This window comes from Rhagoletis zephyria, unplaced genomic scaffold (assembly GCF_001687245.7).
Source record: "Rhagoletis zephyria isolate East Lansing unplaced genomic scaffold, Rhagoletis_zephyria_1.1 Rzeph_scaffold_03267, whole genome shotgun sequence".
Classification (NCBI taxonomy): Eukaryota; Metazoa; Arthropoda; class Insecta; order Diptera; family Tephritidae; genus Rhagoletis; species Rhagoletis zephyria.
In genome coordinates this window covers 27,161-52,508 of record NW_016160350.1, presented here as the reverse complement: position 1 = coordinate 52,508, position 25,348 = coordinate 27,161, and the positions used below count along the sequence as shown (strand labels likewise).

At 38.0% G+C, this 25,348-nt stretch overlaps 1 protein-coding gene across 5 annotated transcripts in view; it reads right to left on the bottom strand.

Annotated features, from left to right (window-relative positions):
• Window positions 1-17,892: 17,892 nt before the first annotated feature.
• The window catches only part of mts (protein phosphatase 2 catalytic subunit mts), a 32,708-nt gene continuing 25,252 nt past the window's right edge, over window positions 17,893-25,348 (bottom strand). For all 5 annotated transcript variants that reach the window (XM_017623615.1, XM_017623612.1, XM_017623613.1 and 2 more), the window contains 3 exons: window positions 24,316-24,879; window positions 24,048-24,238; window positions 17,893-18,870 (listed from right to left, as the gene is read on the bottom strand). In XM_017623615.1, the coding sequence (XP_017479104.1) occupies window positions 18,798-18,870; window positions 24,048-24,238; window positions 24,316-24,879 (828 nt within the window). In that variant the 3' untranslated portion in view covers window positions 17,893-18,797. The remainder of the gene's footprint in view (window positions 18,871-24,047; window positions 24,239-24,315; window positions 24,880-25,348) is intronic.

Here is a 25,348-nt window from a genome sequence, read left to right as displayed (position 1 = left end):
CACGTTCTCTTCCAAATATCGCTGAACCTCGATAATTGCTCTCGAATTACAACTTCCCCGCGGCCTGTTTGAGGCAATGTTGGAGTCCAAACAGCTCCATATTGAAAACTCTGGGTGATCAGCTTTTAGCGCTTGAGGCTCATTTGATTGTGCTTCTTGAACAACTTTACAAGCTTTTGCAGTGATACGGTTTTTGAATATGTCGGCTATTGTGGCGTCAGAAAAGAAAGAATGATGCCATGCCAAGAGTGTTGCTTCTTTCCGAATTTCCTAATCGTTCGTTAATACCCTTTAATAAATCAGAAGCCACTTCTTTTACCGGATCTGCGTATGCATTGCTTTTTGTCCACCTGGTGAACACACTTTTTAAGCCATTTACAATTGGAATCACCATTGATCCAGTGCAATATTTTTGGCCGTTTATTTCTTTCATAGTGTATTCAAATGGTTTTAAGACGGTAACCAAATCCTTTAGCAGTAACCATTCGTTAGGACTAATTCGGGGCAATTCTTTATCTATGAGTGCGATGGTACTTTTAACGGCGTCTTCAACTTTAATGAAACGTTCAACCATATAAAACGTAGAGTTCCAACGAGTATCGACACTTTGAATAAGCTTTAATGGTTCAGTTCCATTATTGCGTTGAAAACTCATAAATTTTCCATTTGTGGAGGTACTTTTTCTAAAATGTGCGACAATTTGTTTTACTTTTTGTAAAACTGAATTAACAACATGTCCACTTATACTTGCTTTAACAATTAAATTTAAAGTGTGCGCAAAACAACCAAAATGTCGCAATTTGAGCTCATTTTGCAGGGAACTCTTAATATTATTTGCGTTATCAGATACTGCCAACATTATTTTATCAAACACCCCCCACTTAGTCGTGACCTTTTGCAATTGTTCTGCTAAATTTTTCGAAGTATGTGCCTCACTCATTGGACAGCAGCCAAGCAATATATTGTTAAGTTCAAAATCTTCATTAACAATAGGTGTGTACTCGTATTGAGAGGACAAACTTCTCCAGCAGAAAAAGTTCTGAGAATTTAGCAGCATTCGCTCTCAAAGAGACGAAATATCAACAGAAGTACGAGAACGCAAAATTTGCAAAAACTTGGAACCTTCGAAACAGCTGATCACTTGCACAGTTGCCACTGGTGATTACTTTGGCAATTTATTTTCTGCTTGGTGTATTTGCCCCCGATTTGGCATTTTATACAATTGAATAGTTTTGGTTAAGAAAACCCTTTTTAAAATACGAATTAATTATATCGGAATGAATAAGTTATTTTTCTCATAATTATTTCTGATATCACATAGTGACGCATTAAAAACAAGAGTATCTCCTCCAAACACCCATCTTGATCCAAAATAATGTAATAGAGTAGGTTTAAAATTATAAAATTTATATTTCAACAATCAACCTACCAAAACCGAAAACTTCAGCAAAACAACATTTCAGCATGTTGCATTTAAATCTATTTTGGTATATTTAAAGGAAATTTATGGTACAAAAGAAAAGTGTCATACGGCAACCATAGTCAGCACGCACTAAAGTAAACAAACTGGAGATTAACAGCAAATTAACGAAAAATAAATTCAACAAACGTTGTGCTTATTAAATTTACGCACTTTTTAGTTATATACTAGCATTAATAATAAAATTTGCAATAAATAACTCAAAAAGGCCATATTTTCTTCTGTTTATTTACAAACATGTGTTTGTGATCAGCTGATTTTCTTACTTGCAAGTTTTCGCTGGGAAAAATTTTTCCAGCAGAAATTTGGAGCTCTCTTTCACATTTTGCTCTCTCAATTTCCCCTACTTTGCAAGTTTTTGGGGTACGAGAACGCAAAACCAGTAAAAGTTTTCTAAAACTTTAGATAGTTAGGCGTACGAGTACACACCTAATATTACGATATTACGATATGTCCAACAATCGGTTGTAATGCAGAACTTAACTCCACTCGCCACTTTAGTTTTAATTTTTTCTTGGCATGCTTCATACAATGCACTAACTATTGTCCTTGATATTACATATCGACTTGGAAGTTCATCCATAGGATTTAGCGCTTTAACGAATTGGCGAAATCCGCTGTCCTCAACCATGCTAAATGGCTGTAAATCTTTAATAAAGAGCAAGGGCATTGCATCTTCAATCTCTCTTTTAGCCTTCGCGGAAATCCTCAAGTTGCTTAGACCGGAAGTTATTTTCGTTTGGCGCAGAACAGGTTCTGAAATCATATTAAAATCTCGTTAACTGAAATATTAAATGAAAAATTTGGTGTTTTACCGTGTTGTACATCTGGTTCAGTAACAACTTCAGGATGTGCATCTGGTTGTATTGACTGTTGAACTGTATGCCTTGGCATTACCGTTGCTCCTGGAAGCTCTACAGTTGGATGACGGTTCTGCATATGTTTCTTCAAATTTGTATTCGACGTTTTGTATGAAATATTTTTTTGCAAATATTGCATTTTGCATGAGTTTCATTTATTGGCTCAAAAAATTGCCATATTTCACTTCGTTTTTTATTAATATTTGCAGCCATCTTCACTCGTTGATACAAATTTTTAAATAAAAAACTGCAACGCAAATAACGCGATCAAGCAAATCAAACTGCGCACTTGAAATGTCCATTTAAAACAACCGTTGAACGGTAATGAAAAAACGCAATATACATACGAGCATATTCACAATGAATAATTAAAAATTGTAAAATCACCATTTCCACCATGATAGAGAAAAATCACCATTCGCTACTTCTGTTGACTAGCAATTTCATTCACAGCAAAATATCATGCTAGTAGAAATCACCAATCACTGCTATTGTGGCATAGCAGTAGCAGTCACTGTAAGCGATTTTTCAATCACAGTGATAAAATCACCGGTAGTGAAATATCGCTCATCACTAGGCTCTGCATGAATGCATCCTTGAATAGATTCCAGCTCATTGCACGCCAGCCTATGGCAGCTAGAGCAGGACTCTTCCAATGGAGTCCCCCAATTGATACATGTGGGGTGTTCACAGTTCGTTCCAAATTGTGTCTACAAATGTAGACGTCTACATTTTGAGACATATTTAGCATCAAACTGTGAGCACCCCTTTCTAGCAGTCGTCGCAAAATCGTCTCAAAACTTTGCTGGTGTTGCCAGACATTACTTCTTTTCGTGAATTTTTTTATGTCGCCTTTCGGTTTTGTTTCTGAAAAATTGTAATTATTTAACTTAATTACCAATTCCTAATATTTGTTATTTCTTTTCCTTGATTGGTTTCTTTTCATCAGAAATTGCGCTCAAATTGAATGCAAATACACAAAACGTGCCCAGTATATAAAAAAAATGTGATTAGTATTGCCATAATGCAACCCTGCTGCGAGGTAGACGCGTAAAAAACATACCTTTGAGTGTGACAAAATGTAGACGGCGTCGTTTTCCAATTTTGTATGGGAAACAACAACACCACAGATTTTACGGTTAGAAAACGTCTTAAAATGTAGACGTCTACATTTTGAGGCACTATTTGGAACGAACTGTGAACACCCCAATGGTAAAAGAGTCACATCTTGCGCTACCGCTTCATCAGCCTGCCCTCATATCTCACCAGTGATCGGACTTCTACCACATTGTGGTAGATCTGCCACTTTTTTGAGCATCTACCACACAAGGTCTGAAATCTACCACATATTCGCATTTTTGAGTAGTTTTATTTTTGCTCGACATAATTTTCTTAATTTTAAGAGCAAAAATTGTCCAACATTAAACACTAACAATAGGCAGAATAGGATTATAAAATAAGCTGTAATATATGAAATTTTCTCAATATTCAATTTTTCGACAGCAAACGTGGTTTTATTGTGTTAAATTGCAAAATATATGATTTATAAAAATAACTAATAGCGAAAATGTTAAAAAACGGCGATTTTCGTGAAAGTGTTGGCAAATTTCAGTGCGTCAAAACCTTCTAAAGCGTTGTTTACCTTTAATTGAGAATTGTCAAAATCGGCAAATCCAAAGTAGCGGTTTCTGGAACGTGCCACATTTGTTCGCTACATCGTGATGTGATAAAAAGAAAAACTGGAAGCACTCCGCAAGGTTGCAGAAATCTTTCAAAATATGTTGGAAAAATGTCTTGATATGGAAGGAACCGCTTTACACGTTCAAGAAAAAAAAATGCACAACGCAATTTTTAGCAACTTTAATCTTGCACTTTATTATACTAAAATTATTTTATTTTTAAATTCTAATTAAAATGTTTGCAATTTATCTGAAACCTTGCAGAATATTTTTAATTTTTGTACAAAGTTTGATCCAAAACCTGAGATCTACCACATTTTTTTGAAATCTACCACATTTTTTTCCACATTCTATCACACGAATTTTTTTTAAGTCCGATCACTGTATCTCACTCTCTTGCCTTGATGTGCACATATACACCATACGGGCTCATTGAGCTCGGTACATAAACACTCGCAAAGGTAATCCCTACCTCCTCTACTACTCTAACTCGCACACAGATCTTAACCACCGCTCTCCCACAGCTAAACACAAATCGAGTAAAAGGTCTGAAATTTTAAAAATGAGCAATTGCTTGGAAAATCTTCAAAAATATGTGATACATTTTCAAACTGAAAATATTTCCACTGTCTAGATTAAAATAAAATTTAAAAAAATGTATTTTTATAAAACAATAATTTAATGTATTAAAACTTTTTGCGCATATGTAAGTGAATCGCTTAACATGATTTAACGAAACGATAAAGTGAAAAAATTAAAATTTCACTGACATTCAATTTTTCATTTTCACTTCACAGTTTCATAGAACCAGAATTGGCCCCCAGCTTGACTAAATTTTGGGCTAAATGTTGCTGTTGTACACTCTGTCTACCCAAATCGGCTAGTCTATTAATAGTTACCGCCGCACACTGGTCCCAAATCAAGAAATTATGGAATCTATTATTAGCAATTTTGTAAAATATGGTCTATATTTTTATGAAAAAAATTATTATTTTTTCTTTATATGGAGAAAAACCACGATTGAGAGAAATAGAGATTGCGCCAATTGCGGTACCGCTAATCCGCTCTTTGTGATTTTGACAGAATCAGCTATGTGCGTGACCCTGCAAAAATCGCGACTACTCCATGCATGCATGTAAAGAGTACTCCCGAAGGACCAAGGAGTACTCCAAAATTAACCACAATTCATATAAAAAATATGGTCCAATTAACATTGCGATGTCCTAGGGCAGGACCATGTACTCCATCTCTGCATTACATCAGAGTAGCACAAAACTACTCCTAACATACTCCAATGACATTGTTGTTATATTTTTTCGTTTGTACACGCTTTTGTTCTTCACTTCGCAGATGCTTTTTTTGAAATGAATAAAAACCAAAACCAAAAATTAAAAATTACATGTTGCCTCTGACGACATTCGAACCCGAACATGCTGGGAGCTAAGAAATAATAGCTAGCATCTCTACACGTTTAGCTACAGCCAGACATGCAAATGTACTTTCAAATGCTTAACTTCAATCACATTTCGTTAAAACACGAGCAGTGATCGGGTAACAATAAGCTGGTGCAGGGACACGAGTTGGTCCGCTACAGCATGACAGAGGAGCACTTTTGTAAGTACTCCAATATACCACAAATAGACTACATGGTCCAACGATTTTTGCAGGGGACGTCATCTTGGTGCAATTGTTGATTGTGAGCATACAAATAAAACCAAATAACAATTTTAATATTTGTGCGTTAATATATCTGCGTGGTTTTAAACAATTATTGAGACATTACAAAGCAAAATGAAGTGTGCCGTGGCAAAGTGTAATAGTGAAAACAAAAGCAAAGCGTGCAATATAAGCTTTTTTTCGTTTCCTACGGACGCAAATCTGGCGAAAAAGTGGAAGCAGTTCTCCCGGCGAGGAGATGCATTAAACACCAAATCGAGCTATGTGTGCATGATGAAGCACTTTACTAGTGAACATATTGAAAATAATACACAGTTCGAAATGGGCAACATATTGTGTATTTTTATACTAATTGCATTTAATATTGTTTTTGTAAATGCCTTAGGTTTTGCAAAACTTCGTCGTTTAAAACGTGGTGAGGTGCCTACCATTTACGAAGAAAGTCTGGGGGACTCCCAGCGTGCGGAAAGAGCTCAGCACAGGGAAAATAAAAGAATTGTCAGCAAGTTACTTGAGCAGAGTGAGACTGCCGTTGCCACTGCAGGTAACAATTTGCATTTATATAAAGTTTTGCCGTTGCGAGTGATACTGTTGATGCAAATACATATATCTGATGAAAGTGTGAAGCCACACTCATGCATCCTCTCGGAAATAGTACAAAAGTCATCAAATGCAAGCTGCAGAAATATACATAAATATGCACTCTGCATGGCTTTTTACAATGGCGAGTCCAAAAATTCACTTTGCTGCACACCTTCCTTTTGGTCTACATGAAAGTGCGAACACTGTTAATACATCTATTTTTTCATGTGCTAAAAATCGTACTTACCTAAAGGGCTACATGTCCAAAATTATTGCTACGTGTTCCTCATTAATCAATCTTTGTATATTTATTGATTCCTGCAAAATTGGGCCATGTCATATTAAAATTAACACATTTTTCTGCATTGTTAACATATTTTTATATGCGTTTTGGCATTTCTCTCTCGCAATTGCACCAAGATGACGTCACGCAAAAATTACGCTCAAAAATCCTCTCTCACTGGCGCAATCTTGTATTCTATCATTCTTGGAGAAAAACCCATTTTTAGAATTTCAAAGCGCACTAACCACGGATCCGAAATGCGGCTTATGGCACATTGTAGAGGGCATTACTGTCCACAATTTCTCTGTAGACACCTATTATATAAGTCTGCGACCCTAAAAAATACAGACACTTAAAAAAAATTTTAACAGCAATATTAAAATTAAAGGCATTATAGGGTTAATCGGTCGGCCGCTGTGGTGTAGTGGTAAGCCGTGCGCGCTTTTACTCATCAGCACCTGGGTTCAAGCCCTGGTCAAAGCAACATCGCAAAAAAATATAGAAAAAGGTTTTTTCTTAACAGCGGTCGTCCCTCGGCAGGCAATGGCAAACCTCGGAGTGTATTTCTGGCATGAAAAATAGCTTCTCATAAAAATACAATCGCCGTTCGGAGTCGGCGTAAAACTGTAGGTCCCTCCGCTTTGTGTGACAACATCAACGCGCACGCCACAAGTCGGAGGAGAAGCTCGGCCAAACACTAACATATGTGTAAGCGCCAATCTATTATTATTTTTATAGGGCTAATTACAGTAAATAACACAATAAACTACTATCTTTGGATCTGAGTCCGGTGGAGATTCGTTTTATTTTGTATACGGATATTTCTCTTGGAGATTTTGAATTTTTTTTTACCGCTTAAGTTTCTCCCGTCAGACACATATGTATGCATTTTAAAATTCAGGTAGTTTATATGTAAGTCGGTATATCATAAAATACGCAAGTATAATATAATCTGTGGCCTTCAAATAGTTACACAGAATAAAAACAAATGACCAATCGAGCCTTGGTTTCACAATTTACTTGAAAAGGCGAGCAAATGCTTTTGTGTGCAAATACCCGTTTTGCCTGAAGTTCTAGGAGTATGTTGAGACCTTGTATAAGCTCTCTACCTATCCTTTGATTATTTACCATTAATAATCGCTTAGTATATGCTAAAGGCATATTAAGTAAAATAGACAATACGGTGATTTTGAAGGCGTTTCAGTTTCAGGTAGGATAACTACTAGCATTCTAACGAAAAGGAAAAAATTAAACCTTTCCAGATTCTTCGAAACCTTCAAAGGTATATGCAAACATTAAACGACATTCTTACTGAATATAAAGCATCGTTTGCTCTTGAGCTAACATGACGACCTTTGTTACTAATTTGGACATTTTCGTCTTCATGCGATCTAGTGGCGATATGATTGTTTGTACCAAGCTCTACTAAGCCATATACCAAGTGCGGCTGCAGTGACATCTGAAGAACTCGGTATAATCCAAACATTTTGCCGTAACTATACCACGCACTTGTACAGAAGATGGCAAAATTCAAGCAGGAATGAAAGCAGATTAAAAAAAATAATCAAACATGGCTAGAAGCCAATATTTCATGTTTCAAAGTTTCACTTATTGGACTTTGCTACAATATTAATTCCGGAAATAATGGACAACAACTAAAGAACAACAACTAAGTTCGCTTACTCAAGAAGCTGGATCATCTACATCAGATATGAGTACTAATACCCGACGAAGAAGGAAAACCTTTACATATTTGGGCAATAAACAAAAGAAAATACGAACTGTCCCCTTATTAGAACATGATGAAGAAGAGTTGCTGTATGCGATCGTCGGAAAGCTGAAGAGAAACAACAAAATCGATTTCGCTAAGATTATAGAATACTTATCCAGAGACTCCAGAAAAGTAAAAGATGTCAACGATTTTTTATTCACATCCTTAAATAAAAAAAAAACTGTTCCTGAGGATGACCCTCTGGCTCTTGTGACGGCGTTAAACTTATCGAAATGGCAGTACTTGGCGTTAAGGACCTTTTTAAGCGACAAGGATATAGTGGCTTTTCCTTCTTATTAAAAGTTAATTGTGAAGAAGAAGGAATGCTATCCGCCACCAGAAGATATAACCATCACTGAATCAGGAGCACAGAAAAAACTACAAGCAATTTTGGATTTAAAAGCTGAAAAAATCATGGGAGTGCCAGATATAAATGACGACGGTGAAGTTTTGAAACTTGTTGGCAAATACGGGATGGATGCAACATCACAGAGCTGTTATAAACAAAAGCCGGTCACAAGTGACATTACAAATGAGTCTTCTGCTTTTATGGTCAGTTATGTGCCACTGCTTCTTGTGCGTGGCGATGCTATCGTATGGGAAAATCCACGTCCTTCTTCGACAAACCTCTGCAGACCCGTTATGTTTCAATTTAAACAAAAAACTAAGGGGTGCATTCAGCAAGTGGAAGAGGCAATTAGCGAAGAAATAGCGAACTTGGTGCCCACTAAATCAGGCGGATTTGAAATTATTCACAATTTCGATGGAAAAGTAGCTATGGCACTTTCGGAGACCCAGTCTGCTGCCACTTGCAATATTTGCCTTACCACGCCTAAGGATATGAACAACTTGCAACTCTTTCGTATTCGGATTTTGCTACGAATCGTAGAAATAGTATGCCGCAATCCGACACGTATTTTCGAACTTTCGAAATTCGTAACAATGGCATGCCTAAAAACGAACGAGTAATCTTTTTTGCGTAATTTTGTACGAAAACAATTCTGTGTCGGAGGCGAAATAAAAGATGTAAATCGATGTGTGTTTGCAAGAAATGTTGGTGGTGTTCATTTAAACAGATAAATTTGCCTTTCGCATATACGTATATTCTTATCCACTGCTTTATATAACGAGCAAAAAAGAATATTTGTTGCCCCTTATCGAGAAACTTGGGTCCTGTTTAGTTAATGTACAACGATTTTCGGTTGTTGTGTCCAAACGCATAAACGGTTGTTGTGTCCAAACTTAAACATACACGTGTAATCAAAGGATTCACATTTTATTTAAGATAAATGTTTCTAATTTCCTACCACTAGCTTATTAATAAACTCGGTTTGCACTATGCACTTATTTGCAAATTTCGACGTGGGTTCTGCGCAAAAATACTGTGGACGGCGTAGCCGGAGTGATATGCAAAAGAAATGATGTATACCTTTGACATGCGGAAACCCCTCTTCCCCGCAACACAGAAAGGAGAATTCTACTTAGTAAGGGTTATAAGGCAAAGCCTCGGATGAGACCCCCTTATGATGACGACCACGGCAAACGTTTAAAGGACTACGATTTGAGGGCATGCACCTGGAATGTCCGGACCCTTAATGGGGAAGGTGCCTCTGCCTGGCTGGTTGATGTCCTCGTAAGGACAAAAGCTGACATCACCGCCATCCAAGAAATGCGTTGGACGGGGCAAGGCAAACAATGTCTGGGGCCTTGCGACGTCTACTACAGCTGCCATGTAAAGGAGCGCAAATTCGGAGTTGGATTTGTGGTGGGAGAGAGACTCCGTCGCCGAGTACTAGTCGTTCACCCGGTGGAGGAGCGTCTAGCCACAATCCGCATCAAAGCGAGATTCTTCAACATCTCGCTCATCTGCGCCCATGCCCCGACGGAAGAGAAGGATGAGGCATCCAAGGATCTCTTCTATGAGCGCTTGGAGCGCACGTACGAGCGCTGCCCCCGTCATGATATCAAAATCGTGCTTGGCGACTTCAATGCCAGGGTGGGCAAAGAAGGGATCTTTGGAACCACCGTCGGAAAATTCAGGCTCCACGACGAAACGTCCGACAACGGATTGAGGCTGATCGACTTCGCCGGGCCCTAAACATGGTAGTAATCAGTACTAGGTTCAAGCATAAACAGATGCATCAAGCAACGTGGCTGTCTCCGGATCGAAAAACGAGAAACCAAATCGAACATGTTGTGATAGACGGAAGGCACGCTTCCAGTGTTTTAGACGTACGCACACGCCGAGGCCCAAACATCGACTCGGACCACTATCTTGTTGCAGCCAAGATACGCACCCGCCTCTGTGCAGCAAAAAATGTGCGCCCAAATATGCAAGGAAAGCTTAACGTCGAAAAGCTGCAATCACAACAGACAGCCAGCGCTTTCGCTACTCGACTCTCACACCTGCTCTCAGAGAGCACTCTTCAACAAACCGACATATGCGAGCAGTGGAACCACATTTCCCGCTCATTAAGTACCGCCGCCGAAGAAGTAGTCGGATTTCAGCGAGCCCGAAAGAACAACTGGTACGATGAGGAGTGTCAGGAAGCTGCAGAGAAAAAAGATGCCGCCTACAGGGCCACGCTGCGATCGGGCGCAACGCGCGCTATGTGCGACCGCTACAGAAGAGGAAAGCGAGACGTATTTGCCGTAATAAGAAGAGAGGCCGAAATACGTGAGTGCGAAGAGCTTGAAATGCTGGCCGACAGGAGGAATACCCGAAAATTTTATCAGAGAGTTAGGCTACTTACGGAAGGTTTAAAGACCGAGGCGCACTCCTGTAAGAACCTAGTAACTGATGTCCAGAGCGTACTTAAATTATGGAGGGAACACTTTTCCGCCCTACTAAATGGTAGCAGCACGGAAAGTTGTGGAGAAGAAGAACCCGAGCCCGCAGTCGATGATGACGGAGTCGACGTTCCACCGCCTGACTATGACGAGGTACGTATAGCAATAACGCGGCTGAAAAACAACAAAGCCGCTGGAGCTGACAGCCTGCCAGCTGAGCTATTCAAGTACGGCGGCGAGGTGCATGCATCAACTCTTTTGCGGAATATGGTCAGATGAACGCATGCCCGACGACAGGAATTTAAGTGTGCTCTGCCCAATCCACAAGAAAGGNACTCGGCCAAAATCGCTTAGGCGGTTACAGCGTCAAAAAAGAAGAAGAAGAAGGGTTATAATACCTAAGCGCGGCCGAAGGCAGAAGCAAGCGCAACAGGTGGTGGACCTAACAAGGTGCATGTTTTCAATGGCTTGAAAGAAGCTGTTATTGCATTAATTGGATTGGGAACCAGAGCTTCAGCCATAGGAGGAGTTCTGGCTTGTGGTTCAACAATTCAACCAGAAGCTGACATAGATGTGCCCAAGGTTACTATGCCCGACAGCTCCGCATACCTTTGGGAATCCACTGCCATAGCGCCCGCTTACTCTGCTGCTATAATCGCAAATACATCAGAATCCATAATTTTCCTCAAAATATGTAAAATTAACAAATTTTACAATAAAGAAGCAAATGATGAGTGTTTGTTAATTTCTTTCCACTTTGTTTTCCTTCATTCAGCTATCTTCGAAAAACAACTGATAGCTGGCAATGCTGCACATGTTTCCGCAACGGTTGCAGCATGTGGATTTTTCGTAGCGTATCTGCGAATTACGTGTTACGAAAATTCAGAATAAGGGGGATAATATAAGTACAACAAAGGTGGCGTGCAAAGGTGCGCATATTATGACCATTAAAACTCTTCCAATGTTTTTAATCGTTATATCTCGGAAACGGTGGCTCTTAGGACAAAAAGTATTTAGACATTTGTTATAGATAATTATCTGATCTACAATTTTGTCTAAACCCGNAAAATTAAGAGGTTATAATAAGCCAGGGAATGTTGACATATACAAATATGGATTATCTTCACTTCACATGTGGATAAGATCCATGGAGTGTATTTTACACATATCACACAATATGAACTTCAAGAAATGGGCAGCTAGAGGTGAAGATAAAGTACTCCAAAAAGCAAAAAAACACTTGACCCAGAAAGCATTTTTTACTGTCACGGGATTACTGATAGATATTGTAAAGCAAGGCCTCGGTACAACTAATGACGGCAACACAGCGAGGAGGTTCTTCCGAGAAGTCTGCAGAGATTACGGGCGTAGACAGTCGCTTAATAAAGCGATTTGCTGTAACTTTGCAAGCTATTCTTCCGGGAGAAATATTGAAACAGAAAAAATTAGACAATTTTTCAAAGAAACAGCGGAACTATATGTCAGCTTGTACCCTTGGTACCACGTGCCTGCTAGTGTTCATAAGCTATTAGTGCATGGTGCAGATATTTGCCAACATTACTCCTTTATACCAATTGGAATTCTGTCGGAAGAAGCTGCTGAAGCACGAAATAAAGATTTTCGAGCGGTCAGGGAAAGACATTCGCGAAAGATTGGCCGAATACAAACCAACGAAGATATCCTGCACAACTTTTTGATAAGCTCAGATCCTTATATAACGCACATAAAACCAAAATTAAGTAAAGTGAAAAGTCAAGAGATGTTTCCAGAAGCAGTGGAAATGCTCAAAGACCAATTTCCATACGACCTGCGTGAAATCGAAAATGAATCTCTACCGGATCCAGTTGCATAGCTAGTCTAAATTTATAGTTTATTGTATTCTTAGTTGTAATTAACTCGGTTAAAGACTCTCTAATGCCTTTAATTTTGCTATTGCAGTTAAAATTTTTATTAAGTTCCTGTATCTTTTCAAGTCGTAGACTTATCTTTTTTTCTTAAAAAGTAGGCCATTTTTTAGAAAATTTGTTATAATAAAAATCCCCAGAAAAAAATCAGATCGATTCTTGGAATCTCGGCCCTAATTGAATAACTTCTCGATTTGGGACTAGTGTGGCAATACTTTATATTCTGAAGGAATGTCGTTCAATGTTTGCATATACCTTTGAAGGTTTCGAAGAATCTGGAAAGGTTTATTTTTTCCTTTTCGTTAGAATGCTAGTAGTTATCCTACCTGAAACGCCTTCAAAACCACCGTATTGTCTATTTTCCTGAATATGCGTTTAGCATATACTAGGCGATTATTTATGGTAAATAAACAAAGGGTATGTAGAGGGAGAGGTAAAAACAAGATCTCAACATACTCGTAGAACTTCAGGTAAAAAGGGTATTTGCACACAAAAGCATTTGCTCGCCTTTTCAAGGAAATTGTGAAACCAAGGCGCGATTGGTATTTTTTTTTTATTCTGTGTAACTATTTGAAGGCCATAGATTATATTATGCTTACCTCTCTATTCTAACAGAGTCTCAAAACTTTCCTCATCACTGTTGTGATTTCTAGTGCGCCGAGAAATGTGTGAAAAAATTCGATTTTGAGTGCTGGAAAAATACACAAAAATTTAAAAATTTGTATTGTAGCGGCATATTTTTTGAAGCGGCAAGCTTTGAGGCGCAGTAGAAATCACAGCAGTGATGAGCTAAAGTTTGTGACTTTGTTAGAATACGGCTGTTAGTGTATTTTATGATATACCGACTTACATAGAAACTACCTGTATTTTAAAATGCATACATACCTATGTGTCTGACGGCAGAAACTTAAGCGGTTAAAAAAAATTTCAAAATCTCCACGAGACATATCCGTACACAAAGTAAAACGAATCTTCACCGGATTGAAATCCAAAGATAGTCTAAATTTATAGTTTATTCTGTTATTTACTGTAATTAACCCTATAATGCCTTAAATTTTAATATTGCTGTTAAAATTTTTTTTAAGTGTCTGTATTGTTTAGGGTCGTAGACTTATATAATAGGTGTCGTAAAGAGAAATTGTGGACAGTAATACCCTCTACAATGTGCCATAAGCCGCATTTCGGATCCGTGGTAAGTGCGCTTTAAAATTCTAAAAATGGGGTTTTCTCCATATAATAAAAATAATAATTTTTTTCTTAAAAAGTAGGCCATATTTTACAAAATTGCTTATAATAAAAGTTATTTATAATTGCGTAAGCAGAAAAAAAATCAGAACGATTCGTTGAATTTTTACCCTAATTCCATAATTTCTTGATTTGGGATCAGTGTGCGTCGGTGAGAGAAGAGTTGGAGAATTATGTTGCATATCAACTTGAGAACTATGAATTTCTCCAAGGTTGGAGAAATGTTTTGTTGGTGTTTGTTGGGTCGTACAGTTCCATAAGTAAGGTAACTCTTCTTCTCACCATTTTTTCTGGCAGGCTGTAGGTGTTCTTGGTTAGTGGATTGATGTTTTTGTTTCAGTGTGTTAGTATATTTTGAATAAATTGTAATAGAAATGAAAGAATCTGTAAAAGACAAGAGCAAATGCCAAAAAGCAGGCGATCTCAGCTGTAGACATTTTTTGGCAATCAGCTGATAGTGTTTTTACTTAGGAAACTGTACGATGGATGCGTAAGCGCACGCTTAACTTAGGGTTTACACCGGACAATACTGTCATGACAACAGCAATACATGCACATTTTTTCACTAATACATGCATACTTTTCCATTGGAACAATTTTAACAACTAATACGTATATCTTCATTGTCTTGACAGCATTAGTTGCGTTCCAGGTGCTCACGATATTCACGGTTTGCAGGTTTTTTTTGCAGGAAAGCGTTTCAGGTGCCAAACAACCTGCAAGTCAAACCACTTTTGTGAGAGTAACTTGCTCTCTCTCTCAGTCAGAATTTGCAGGTTTTAGTCCGAAGTTTTTCTTCCTGCAGGTTCATGAAAAGTTTAAAACGATAGGTAGGGTTGCATTTGTAAACAAAAACAGAACCTTAAGCGCCACCGAGACAATCAAATAAATACGTCAAGCATTGCATATGTATGAGATTGGCCCGCAAACGTTCAAATAAATTCGTCAATTAAACAAACAATTAATTTTTCTTGTCCGCGCACTTGCTCACCACGACGATCAGAAGGCAAGTGCGCTTGTTTTTTGTCAAGCATAACGCGAGACTGTTGATAAAGATATTTGATCGTCTCCATGGCACTTTACATTAAAAAAAATCGAAGTAGTTACAGGAAAAGTGGGTTTTCGCGTTCCAGGTGACCTTTATTGTTTCGCTCCTCTCTTTCAAGAGAGTAATTTTGTTATTTGACAGTTTTACAGGTTTTTACACGAAGTAATACGAACTCTTTTAATAACGATCGAATCCTTCTTAATCGTATGGAGTTTTGCTTTGCTTTAAACACGCAAAAAGTTGTATTCAAAGTTTCTGTAAAATTTGTAAAAATGGACTTAGCAACTTTTCACTTTAAGCCAGCGACATATTAAATATATACCTTGTTTATACCAACGCATGAAGCGCTTTGACCCAGTTCGCTGTGATTCAAAACGGAAGCATAAACCAACTTTCAATACGTTCAGAAATTCAAAAGTGTATTGACTCGATTTTGTATATAAATAGCTTCCAGCCGCCACCATGCGAAGGGCTAAAAAATTTACCTTTTCCAGTAGATAGACCAGGGACCGATCTATTCGAAAAAATCTTAGTCATGGTCCGATTTGCCTGAAATTTGGCAAGTACAATCAGAAAAACATTCCTTGAAGCTAGGAAAAAAGTATATTATTCTAAGGAAATATTACCTTGAAATGGCTCCAATGACATGGCTACCTTAATATAAGTAAACGATTTGACTCAGTTTAAGGAAAACACAATTCCTTAGCTTTTAGGAAATATTTACTTGCCATTTCATCCCCTGTGCTAGTCGAGAGAAGCAAGGTTCGAGTCCCAGAGCAGGAATTTGTTTTTTTTTAATTGTTATTTTTTAAATTGTATTTAAAAAAATTATCTAATTTAGTTTTTATGGTATTTGAGTATTTAGGTTTTTCCATATATAAAATTAATTTTACAATTAGTAATTTATATTTAAATTGAAATAATACACTTAAGTAGTATATCAAGCAAATTGATCAGTCTTCAACAAGTACTGCTAAAAGTCTTATAAGCAACCTAGAAATAATTTTAGAATCTTCCAGCGAAAGCGAAGGCTCTGGTGTAGCATCTGGAGAAAAATGTAAAACTAAAGCTCAATTGAAGGCCTATTTTAAAGAAAAAACGAGCTCATCTCGGTGAAAATCCTCTCGATTGGTGGAAAACTAAACTATAATACGACAAATTGACAGATCTGGCCCGAAAATATTTGAGCGCTCCACCCGCCAGCGTTCCAAGTGAGCAATTGTTCAGTGCAGCTGCTGTATATACGGTTAAGTGGAAATCGCCTCATGGGAGAAAGGGCAGCAAAATTACTTTTTTTGAAATATAATACGCCCCTTTTGAACTTTGACTACTAATGTACAGTTTGTACAGGTTAAGCACTCGTTCGATGTTCTACTAATTTACAAAATTTTTAAGTAATAAAAACGATGACTTAAGTTGATTATANCGGTTAAGTGGAAATCGCCTCATGGGAGAAAGGGCAGCAAAATTACTTTTTTTGAAATATAATACGCCCCTTTTGAACTTTGACTACTAATGTACAGTTTGTAAAGGTTAAGCACTCGTTCGATGTTCTACTAATTTACAAAATTTTTAAGTAATAAAAACGATGACTTAAGTTGATTATAGCTTTTTTAATGTTATTCCTAACATTCGCATTCGCGTTCCTAAAATTCGCATTCGCGAATGTGAAAAATTTGACATTCGAAACATCCCTAATATAGACATAGTGCGGCGATTTAAAAAAAAAAAACCGGCTAAGCTGTCTTATTCATGTCGTACGATTGGACAGAAACGGTCCAGAGCTCGTGAAAGTATTCTAAGAGCGTCGCGATGCGGGTAAAGGAGGAAAAGGAGGCCTCCGCGTTGAGAAGTCCAGATGAAAAAGGACTTGGCTTCATTTTGGAATTTCTAATTGGCGTCAGTTGGCACAAAAGAGAAACGCTTAGCGTGCTTTATTGGAAAATCTATCAAAACCGCATGTGCGGTTGCAGTGCCAATGAAGAAGATTAACTGCTAATTAATGCTGCAGAGAACCATTTAGTCGTTAAAGATCAGAAATGACTGCTCCAAAACCCTGTATTTTCAGGCAGGTTCTGAGATTCACTTCCGAGTGAATTCCAACCTTCTCAAACCTTGACCTAGTGAAGAAACCACTAGCAAAACTATGAATTTTTACCAAATGAAACAGAAATGGGTCATAATTTCTTGAAAGAGACAAAACGTACCATTTAGCAGCGAGGTTTATCATAAAACATCATACTCTGTATAATCAAGTTTAAGCAATGGAACCTCATCTGAGCATAGATCCAAAAACCAGTCGGTTTGTAGACTATTTCCTGCTGGAGCAACAATAATTGAACTGTTCGGTCAGACACTACACTCATTAGTTAAAATATGGGTTTCCAATTGTTTTTATAATACATTTTTATTTTTTGTTTTCGGTTTAGCAATAAAATATTAATTATAATAAATTGCATTTTTTCACAATTTAGCGACTTAAATATTATTTTTCCTTTGTTGTGTTTTGTTTCATTCTCAGTTTTCATTATTTATATGTATTTTTTTAATTTTATTTTACTTTTAAGTTTTTGTTTATATGCATCTGTGTTTTGTGTAAAGCCCTACACGCTACAAACTCTTTGTCGTTTATCTTGCGTTCGCTAGTCAGTTCTGTTCCAGTTCCGATTGTATTGTAGATTGCAAGCCCACGCCACCTCGCTATGTTTTAGCTAATTTTTTAAAGATGCATAGATTTTTTTGCTAGCATTTGTTGATTTTTTTAAATGTAACGATCCTATTTACCCTTGAACAAGTTAAATGGGCGTCAAGGCTATGTCTAGTTGTGATATCTAGAAGTTATCTCAATCTTACAAATTTTAATTTAACTTTTTTGTAATAAATTATAATTTATGTTATTAATTGTTGTATTCTATGTGTATTATCGGCTTCATTGCATTACTTAGGGTTTTTTGTATGAATATTTGATTAAATTTATTTTTTTATCCTCCGCGTGCCTCTCTTTAGCGCTGATCACGTCGCGTTAGTTGTTATGGTTAATTGATAATTGGGTGTGAGTCTGTACCAGCGGATCTTTTATAAATTTAACTAAAGAGTGGACTATGTATGTTGTCCTTTAGATTTGCCCTTAACAAATTTTCTCGTATTTGACTGCCTTTTGCAAGCCATAACTAAAGCCAGTAAATAAACATACTTCTATGTTTTTTTTTTATCTGATGTTATATTACAAGATATCTTGTTAGTGCCGCTCCTATTTCGGCAAGCAAATATTTATCGTTGCTGATAGCTGTGGTGTTATACTTTCCAGTTATATCCTTTCACTTCAACTACATTCACTTTACTTAGTTTTTATTGTTTCCATCATTTCGTATGGTTGGAGTTTAATTTATATAAATAATTTTGTATTTGTTGTTTTTCTGTTGTTTTTTGCATTTATATAAATGTTTGTATAATATATGTAAATGTGTGAAGAATTCTCTTATAGGAAATAATCTGGTGTTCTTCGTGTAACGTGAGGTTCACCACGACGAGGTGCTGGGTCAAATTGTAGGCTGTAATAGAGAAAGAAAACGTTTTGTTAGAAAAAATTCAAACCCAATAAATATATTAAACGCCCCAGAAAACAACTTAGGAATGCCTTCTTAAGTTTAGCCATTCTAAAAGCCCATGCATGGCTGAACAGTTTAAAGCCCCTTTACTTTCAGGAAGGCCCTTGGGAAGGGCTTTTAACTCCTGAAATTATCTACAGGGGCCAAGTGAGAAGATGAGAATAAAAAAAGTTAAAGAAATTAAGTTAAAAAAAAAATGATGTCTCCTTTTGTATTTGGGAGCTAACAACGGAGAAGCATTAACAAACTAAATTATTAAACTAAATGCATTTAGGGTTTTTGAACAGCGCTGAATTGTATATTGAACAGTACTATGTTATCCAATCCATAGTACAGTTCAATACAGTTTTTTTGAACAGCACTGATATTGAACTGTACTATAAGGCATTTCATGTCACCGCGCCCACCTCTGTGCGCGACATCTCAGGATTTGGATGAAAGTTGAAGAGATTGAAGGTCTAGGTGACATGAATATACGTGCAGCATATTTTGCCGATATGACGTAGGGTTGTCTATTTACACGGAGGGACTACAGTTTTACGCCGACTCCGAACGGCGATTGTATTTTTATGAGAAGCTGTTTTTCATGGCAGAAATACACTCGGAGGTTTGCCATTGCCAACCGAGGGACGACCACTGTTAAGAAAAAACCTTTTTCTATATTTTTTTGCGATGTTGCGTTGACCAGGGCTTGGACCCAGGCGTTGCGGAGTGGAAGCGCGCACTGCTTACCACTACACCACAGCGGCCGACAAAACGTCATACATACCTTTCTTTAAAGTGCTGTATCTTGGAAACCTTTTAACGAAACTTAATGAAAAAAATGTATTTCTTCCGTCTTGTTATGGGCTTTAATTGTAAATTTTTTACATTAATGTGCAACGTATAAAAAACAAAAAAAAAAAACAAATTAAGTAAACATATTTCTTTTTGATTTTTTTTGATTATAGCATTTTTAAAAATTTGTATTTTTACATAAAAACATTGTCTATAATGTCAACTTTAAGAACCCAAATGGGCGTAATGGGATACTTATGTGTATGGACTCTAGATCGTCTAACGCTCGAGCAATATGATAAATAGACATTGAAATTTTATAAAATTATATATTTTTGAAAGAGGAAAGGTGTCTAAAAAACAAAAATAATATGAATAAATGACTTTATAATTAACTTTACTAAAGGTTTGAAATCATGAAAATCCCTTCAAGGAAATCTGCCTACGACCTGATTGGAATCATGAAAATCCCAGAAAATGGCAGAATTGAACTTTGGTGCAAGTTCACATGGGAAATCTTGCGACGTGATTGGAGGAAATTTTAAGAGACTAGCAGCTAGAGCAAGTCTTCAACTCCTGTTGTTACAACAAATTCGTACACTCGAAGCCCTCTACCAATGGGATGCCTGTAAAAAATAACTGCAACTAACTTTTCAGTGGACTTTATTTCGACTATGACTACGTGCCATTTACTTTAATCCTATTTAAGCTAGTTTAAAAGGTTAAAGGTTAAATAACATCAAGTTAGGGGACTTCATATCCTTATTTAACGAATCTTTAAATCAATAAATAATTTTTTTCTTTTTAGTTCTTATTGTAATAAAAGCGTATTGTTGGTTTTTTAAACTATAATTTTATTGCTCATTAGGTTTGTTTTTAGGAAAGTTGTGTATTTCCTTTTTCTTGTTTTAATAAAAAGACTTACCTTGAAGCTATCAGTGGAGGTCTAATATTTTTTAGCAATGAAACAGACACATCAACAACATCAACATCAACAACACTCATTGCAAAATAATATTAGACCTCCAATAATAGCTTCAAGGTTAGTCCTTTTATTAAAATAAGAAAAAGGAAAGGTGTGTAAAAAAATAAACCTAATGAGTAATAAAAGTTTAGTTAAAAAAAAAACCAACAACACGCTTTTATTACAATAAGAACTAAAAAGAAAAAAAATATTTATTGATTTAAAGATTCGTTAAATAAGGATATGAAATTCCCTAACTTGATGTAATTTAACCTTTTAAACTAGCTTAAAATAGGATTAACGTAATTGGCACGTAGTCATAGTCGAAATAAAGTCCACTGAAAAGTTAGTTGCAGTTATGTTTTACAGGCATCCAATTGGAAACATACAGCACCCCATTGGTAGAGGGCTTCGGGTGTACGAATTTGTTGTAACATCAGGATTTGAAGACTTGCTCTAGGTGCTAGTCTCTTAAAATTTCCTCCAATCACGTCGCAAGATTTCCCATGTGAACTTGCACCAAAGTTCAATTCTGCCATTTTCTTGAAGGGATTTTCATGATTCAGACCTTTAGTAAGGATAATATGATTTATTCATACTGTTTTTGTTTTTTACACACCTTTCCTCTTTCAAAAATATATAATTTTATAAAATTTCAATGCCTATTTATCATATTGCTCGAGCGTTAGACGATCTAGAGTCCATACACATAAGTATCCCATTACGCCCATTTGGGTACTTAAAGTTGACATTATAGGCAATGTTTTTATTTAAAAATAAAAATTTTTAAAAATGTTATAATCAAAATAAAATCAAAAAGAAAACTGTTTACTTATTTTTTTTTGTTTTTTTATACGTTGCACATTAATGCGAAAAATGTACAATTAAAGCCCATAATAAGACGGAAGAAATACATTTTTTCATTAAGATACAGCACTTTAATGAAAGGTATGTATGAAGTTTTCTTAAAATTTAAGTCCCGTGTAAATAGGCAACCCTACGTCATGTCGGCAAAATATGCGGCACGTATATTCATGTCACCTAGACTTAAGACGATTCGACATTCTGCACAATGAACGACGACGCACCCACTAGGATTATGGGCAGCTGCTGCAGCTCGCCAGATCTAACAAAAGTCAGCGCCGGTCTAATAAACAGCGTATCATGGCGACCTATCCTGACTTTAGCATCAGACCATCTACCCATAAACATCTCGACTGATAAACCAGCCGACTTTGCTTCTGCGGATCACCGGACATATGTCAACTTTTCTAAAGCTGATTGGAAAGGCTTCGCGGATGTTACTGAACGCCTTCGCTGCACTACCCATACCAACCGACATTCACGTTGGTGAACGTAAATTCCGCAGGGTTGTCACTGCTGCTGCAGCCCGCTGCATCCCAGCGGAATGCATCTCGGACCCTCGTCCGAATTTTCCTGCAGAAGCGGCTGTCCTAGCCGATGAGCGCGACAACCTTCGTCAGGCCGATCAAGGAGATTCGTCAATTTGTGAACGTACATAAGGAAGAAATGGGAAGAGCATCTGAAGAACTGCAACTTCGCCTCTGACCGTGAGGTCATTGTCCAACACGACGAAGTGTGACGACAGAGTTGAAATAGACTTTAGTGAAAACGCTTCGTCGGACCCGGAGCGATGCGCTAGCTATTTTAGCCGCCAGTTCATCTTGCATCTTCCGGTGGATAAAGCCAAACGTCGAGTGACCAAAAGGCTGCACAAACTGCCAAACACCACCTACAATGACGAGGCCCAGATGCTCCCAGCCAAGGAGCATAATATAATGCTCTGCAAGCAGTTCCTTGCAGGGAGCCACAGACGTGGCCATCCCAGCAGACAGCTGCTTGCAGAAGAGCCCTCGCCAAGGCACGTCAGGAGGCCTCTTTACGAACTGACGGACGAAGTCCAGAGGTTTATTAAACACCTCTGGACACGTCAACCTACCGACAGGCCCTGAACGGCATTCACAGGGAATCAGTCTCGAGTTATGTAGACTCCCGCCCTGTGAATGCCGTTCTAGGCACACAACCACCGGACGTGGACCGGACAGAACTTTGTCTGCCTCGAGAGACCCGCACTACAATAGCCCAACTTCGCTCTGTCTATTGCAGCAGGCTAAACTCTTACCTGAGCAGAATCAATGAGGATGTGCCCAACCAATGCCCGGCATGTGGAGAGTCGCCACATGACCCCCGGCACCTCTTCACATGCATGAGAACCCCACTCAGCTGACGCCCCTGTCCCTATGTTGTTGATGTTGTAGCAGCATACAAGTTCCCCAAAGGGTTTTTGGGGAGTGTGCTGGAGTGACAGTCCTTGGCCAGATATAAATCTGGGTCGTTCCGGTTACGTGGACCCGACTGTCGTGGGAACGCCCCTGTTCCTATGGACAGACCCTGTGGAAGTCGCGCCTCTTGTTTTCACCAGCGGTGAGGTAAGGGTAGCCATCGGGAAGGCGAAAGCCTCCAAAACCATTGGACCCGACGGAATATGCATGCTGATTCTGAAAAATTTGGGTCCTACGGGAGTAGCGTACCTAACGGAGGTCCTCAACCTGTCAATAGTCACTCTTGTCGTTCCAGACATCGGGGAAACCAGCCAACAAAGGAGAGTCCTATCGTCCGATAACCCTCCTTTCCCCGGTAGCGAAGATACTAGAGGCCTTGCTACTCCCGTATTTTACAAACCACCGGACCCCAGCGAAGCATCAGCATGGGTTCCGTCAAGTGCACAGCACAACAAAGCACTTAACGCCATAAATACCCAGATAACTCGTGGCCTAAACCGAAAGCGCCCCTGTGAGAGAACCATTCTAGTAGCGCTGCACCTGTCTAAGGCGTTCGACACTGTCAGCCATTCAACGCTACTAGAAGACATAGAAGCCTCCTCTCTCCCACAGGGACTTAATCGGTGGTCGGCGAATTATCGGAGTGGTCGTCACTCGTCAGTAACTTTTAGAGACAAATCGAGCAAACCGAGGAAAATAAAACAGGGGGTTCCACAGGGTGGTGTCCTTTCCCCATTACTGTTTATCTTTTACATTTCAAAGCTCCCTCAACCACCAGAGGGAGTCTCGATTGTCTCTTATGTTGATGATCCAATCCAAAGTATGTTCGATAAAGTATGAAGAAATTACTTAACCACGTCAGAAAAAAATTTAATGCAGTTTTATAGGCACACTTAAAATTATTATAAAAATTCTGTTTAAAATTTATGAAACTTTAGTGACCATTCGCTGAATTTTTTTAAATTTTTGTACAAAACATTAAACAAATAACGCATAAATATTTAAAACTGGTCAAAAGGTGCTATTTTTTATCGGCACGTTTTGTGCATGCACCTATTTACCGTCTATGTACTTACAATGAAAACTTCAGTGAATCATCTAATTCCATTAGAGCCGCCTGATTGCCGCAGCGATAGCAATAATTTGGCGCTGAGAATATTGTAACAACATTTCGATCATGGCACCAATTATATCCTTCCATGACTAACTGATGAGCGCGTGATACCAGTGTCAGTCCATTTGTATTGTTGAACGTTTCCGAAATATCCTGTCATAAATCATAAGTATAAAAATAACAAATATGTAAAATACCCAATGCACATGTCAGAAAATCTTGAAACATACCTGACCAAATGTGTAGCCGGCACCACGTGGTGAAATTCCCCAGCCGCCCCTATCGTCAGGGTCAGACCATAGTAGGTCGCACATGGGGCCCTCGTGTGGCACCTCTTGAAGACGATCCAAAGCACGAATATGATCCAAACTATCGATAGATGGACTGAGACCGCCATGCAAACAAAATATTTGTCCATCGACCAATGCCGTCAATGGTAAGTAATCAAATAAATCAGTAAAGTACTTCCAAACATTTGCATTGCCATATTTTCGCAGGCATTCATCGTAGAATCCGTAAACTTGCGTAATTTGTCGCGATTCATGGTTGCCACGCAGAATTGTAATTCTTTCTCGGTAACGAACCTTTAATGCTACCAGCAAAGTGACGGTTTCCACCGAATAGTAGCCACGATCAACATAATCACCCATAAATAAGTAATTTGTATCAGGCGATTTACCACCTATCCGGAACAATTCCATCAAATCATGGAACTGTCCGTGTACATCTCCGCACACTGTGACTGGACATTTCACCTCCTGGACATTTGATTCCTTTGAGAGGATCTCCTTCGCCTTAAAGAAAGAATAAAAAACATGTTATTAACACAAAAAAAGGGGAACACATACATACATATCGTCGATGTTTGTGCAAAACCGCCCATCGACCAGTTTCAAAACCGCCTAAATCGTCGCTGTGGCAAAAAAAAGAGATTTGGTAACTCTGAATTCCAGGCATCGAGATTTATGCATAAAAATCGTAGTCGTTACTAAACCGTTTGTAAAATAATAGCTAGAGAAAATACCGCCTATCAAGGCAATGCCTTCAAAGAAAACACGGTTTTTCGCTCTCCTGTAAAATTTGTGTGCCGTTAGATAGGCGGTTTTGCAACTAGTAGATGTGCGATTTTGCAAAAACATCGACGATATATGTATATATGAGCGATTGCAGCGAAAAGTCTATCGCCAAAAAAAAAATAAATAGAAGTCCTATATCTAATTTATTTACAGGTCGATTTGGCTGCTTTTTATAATATACTAGCTT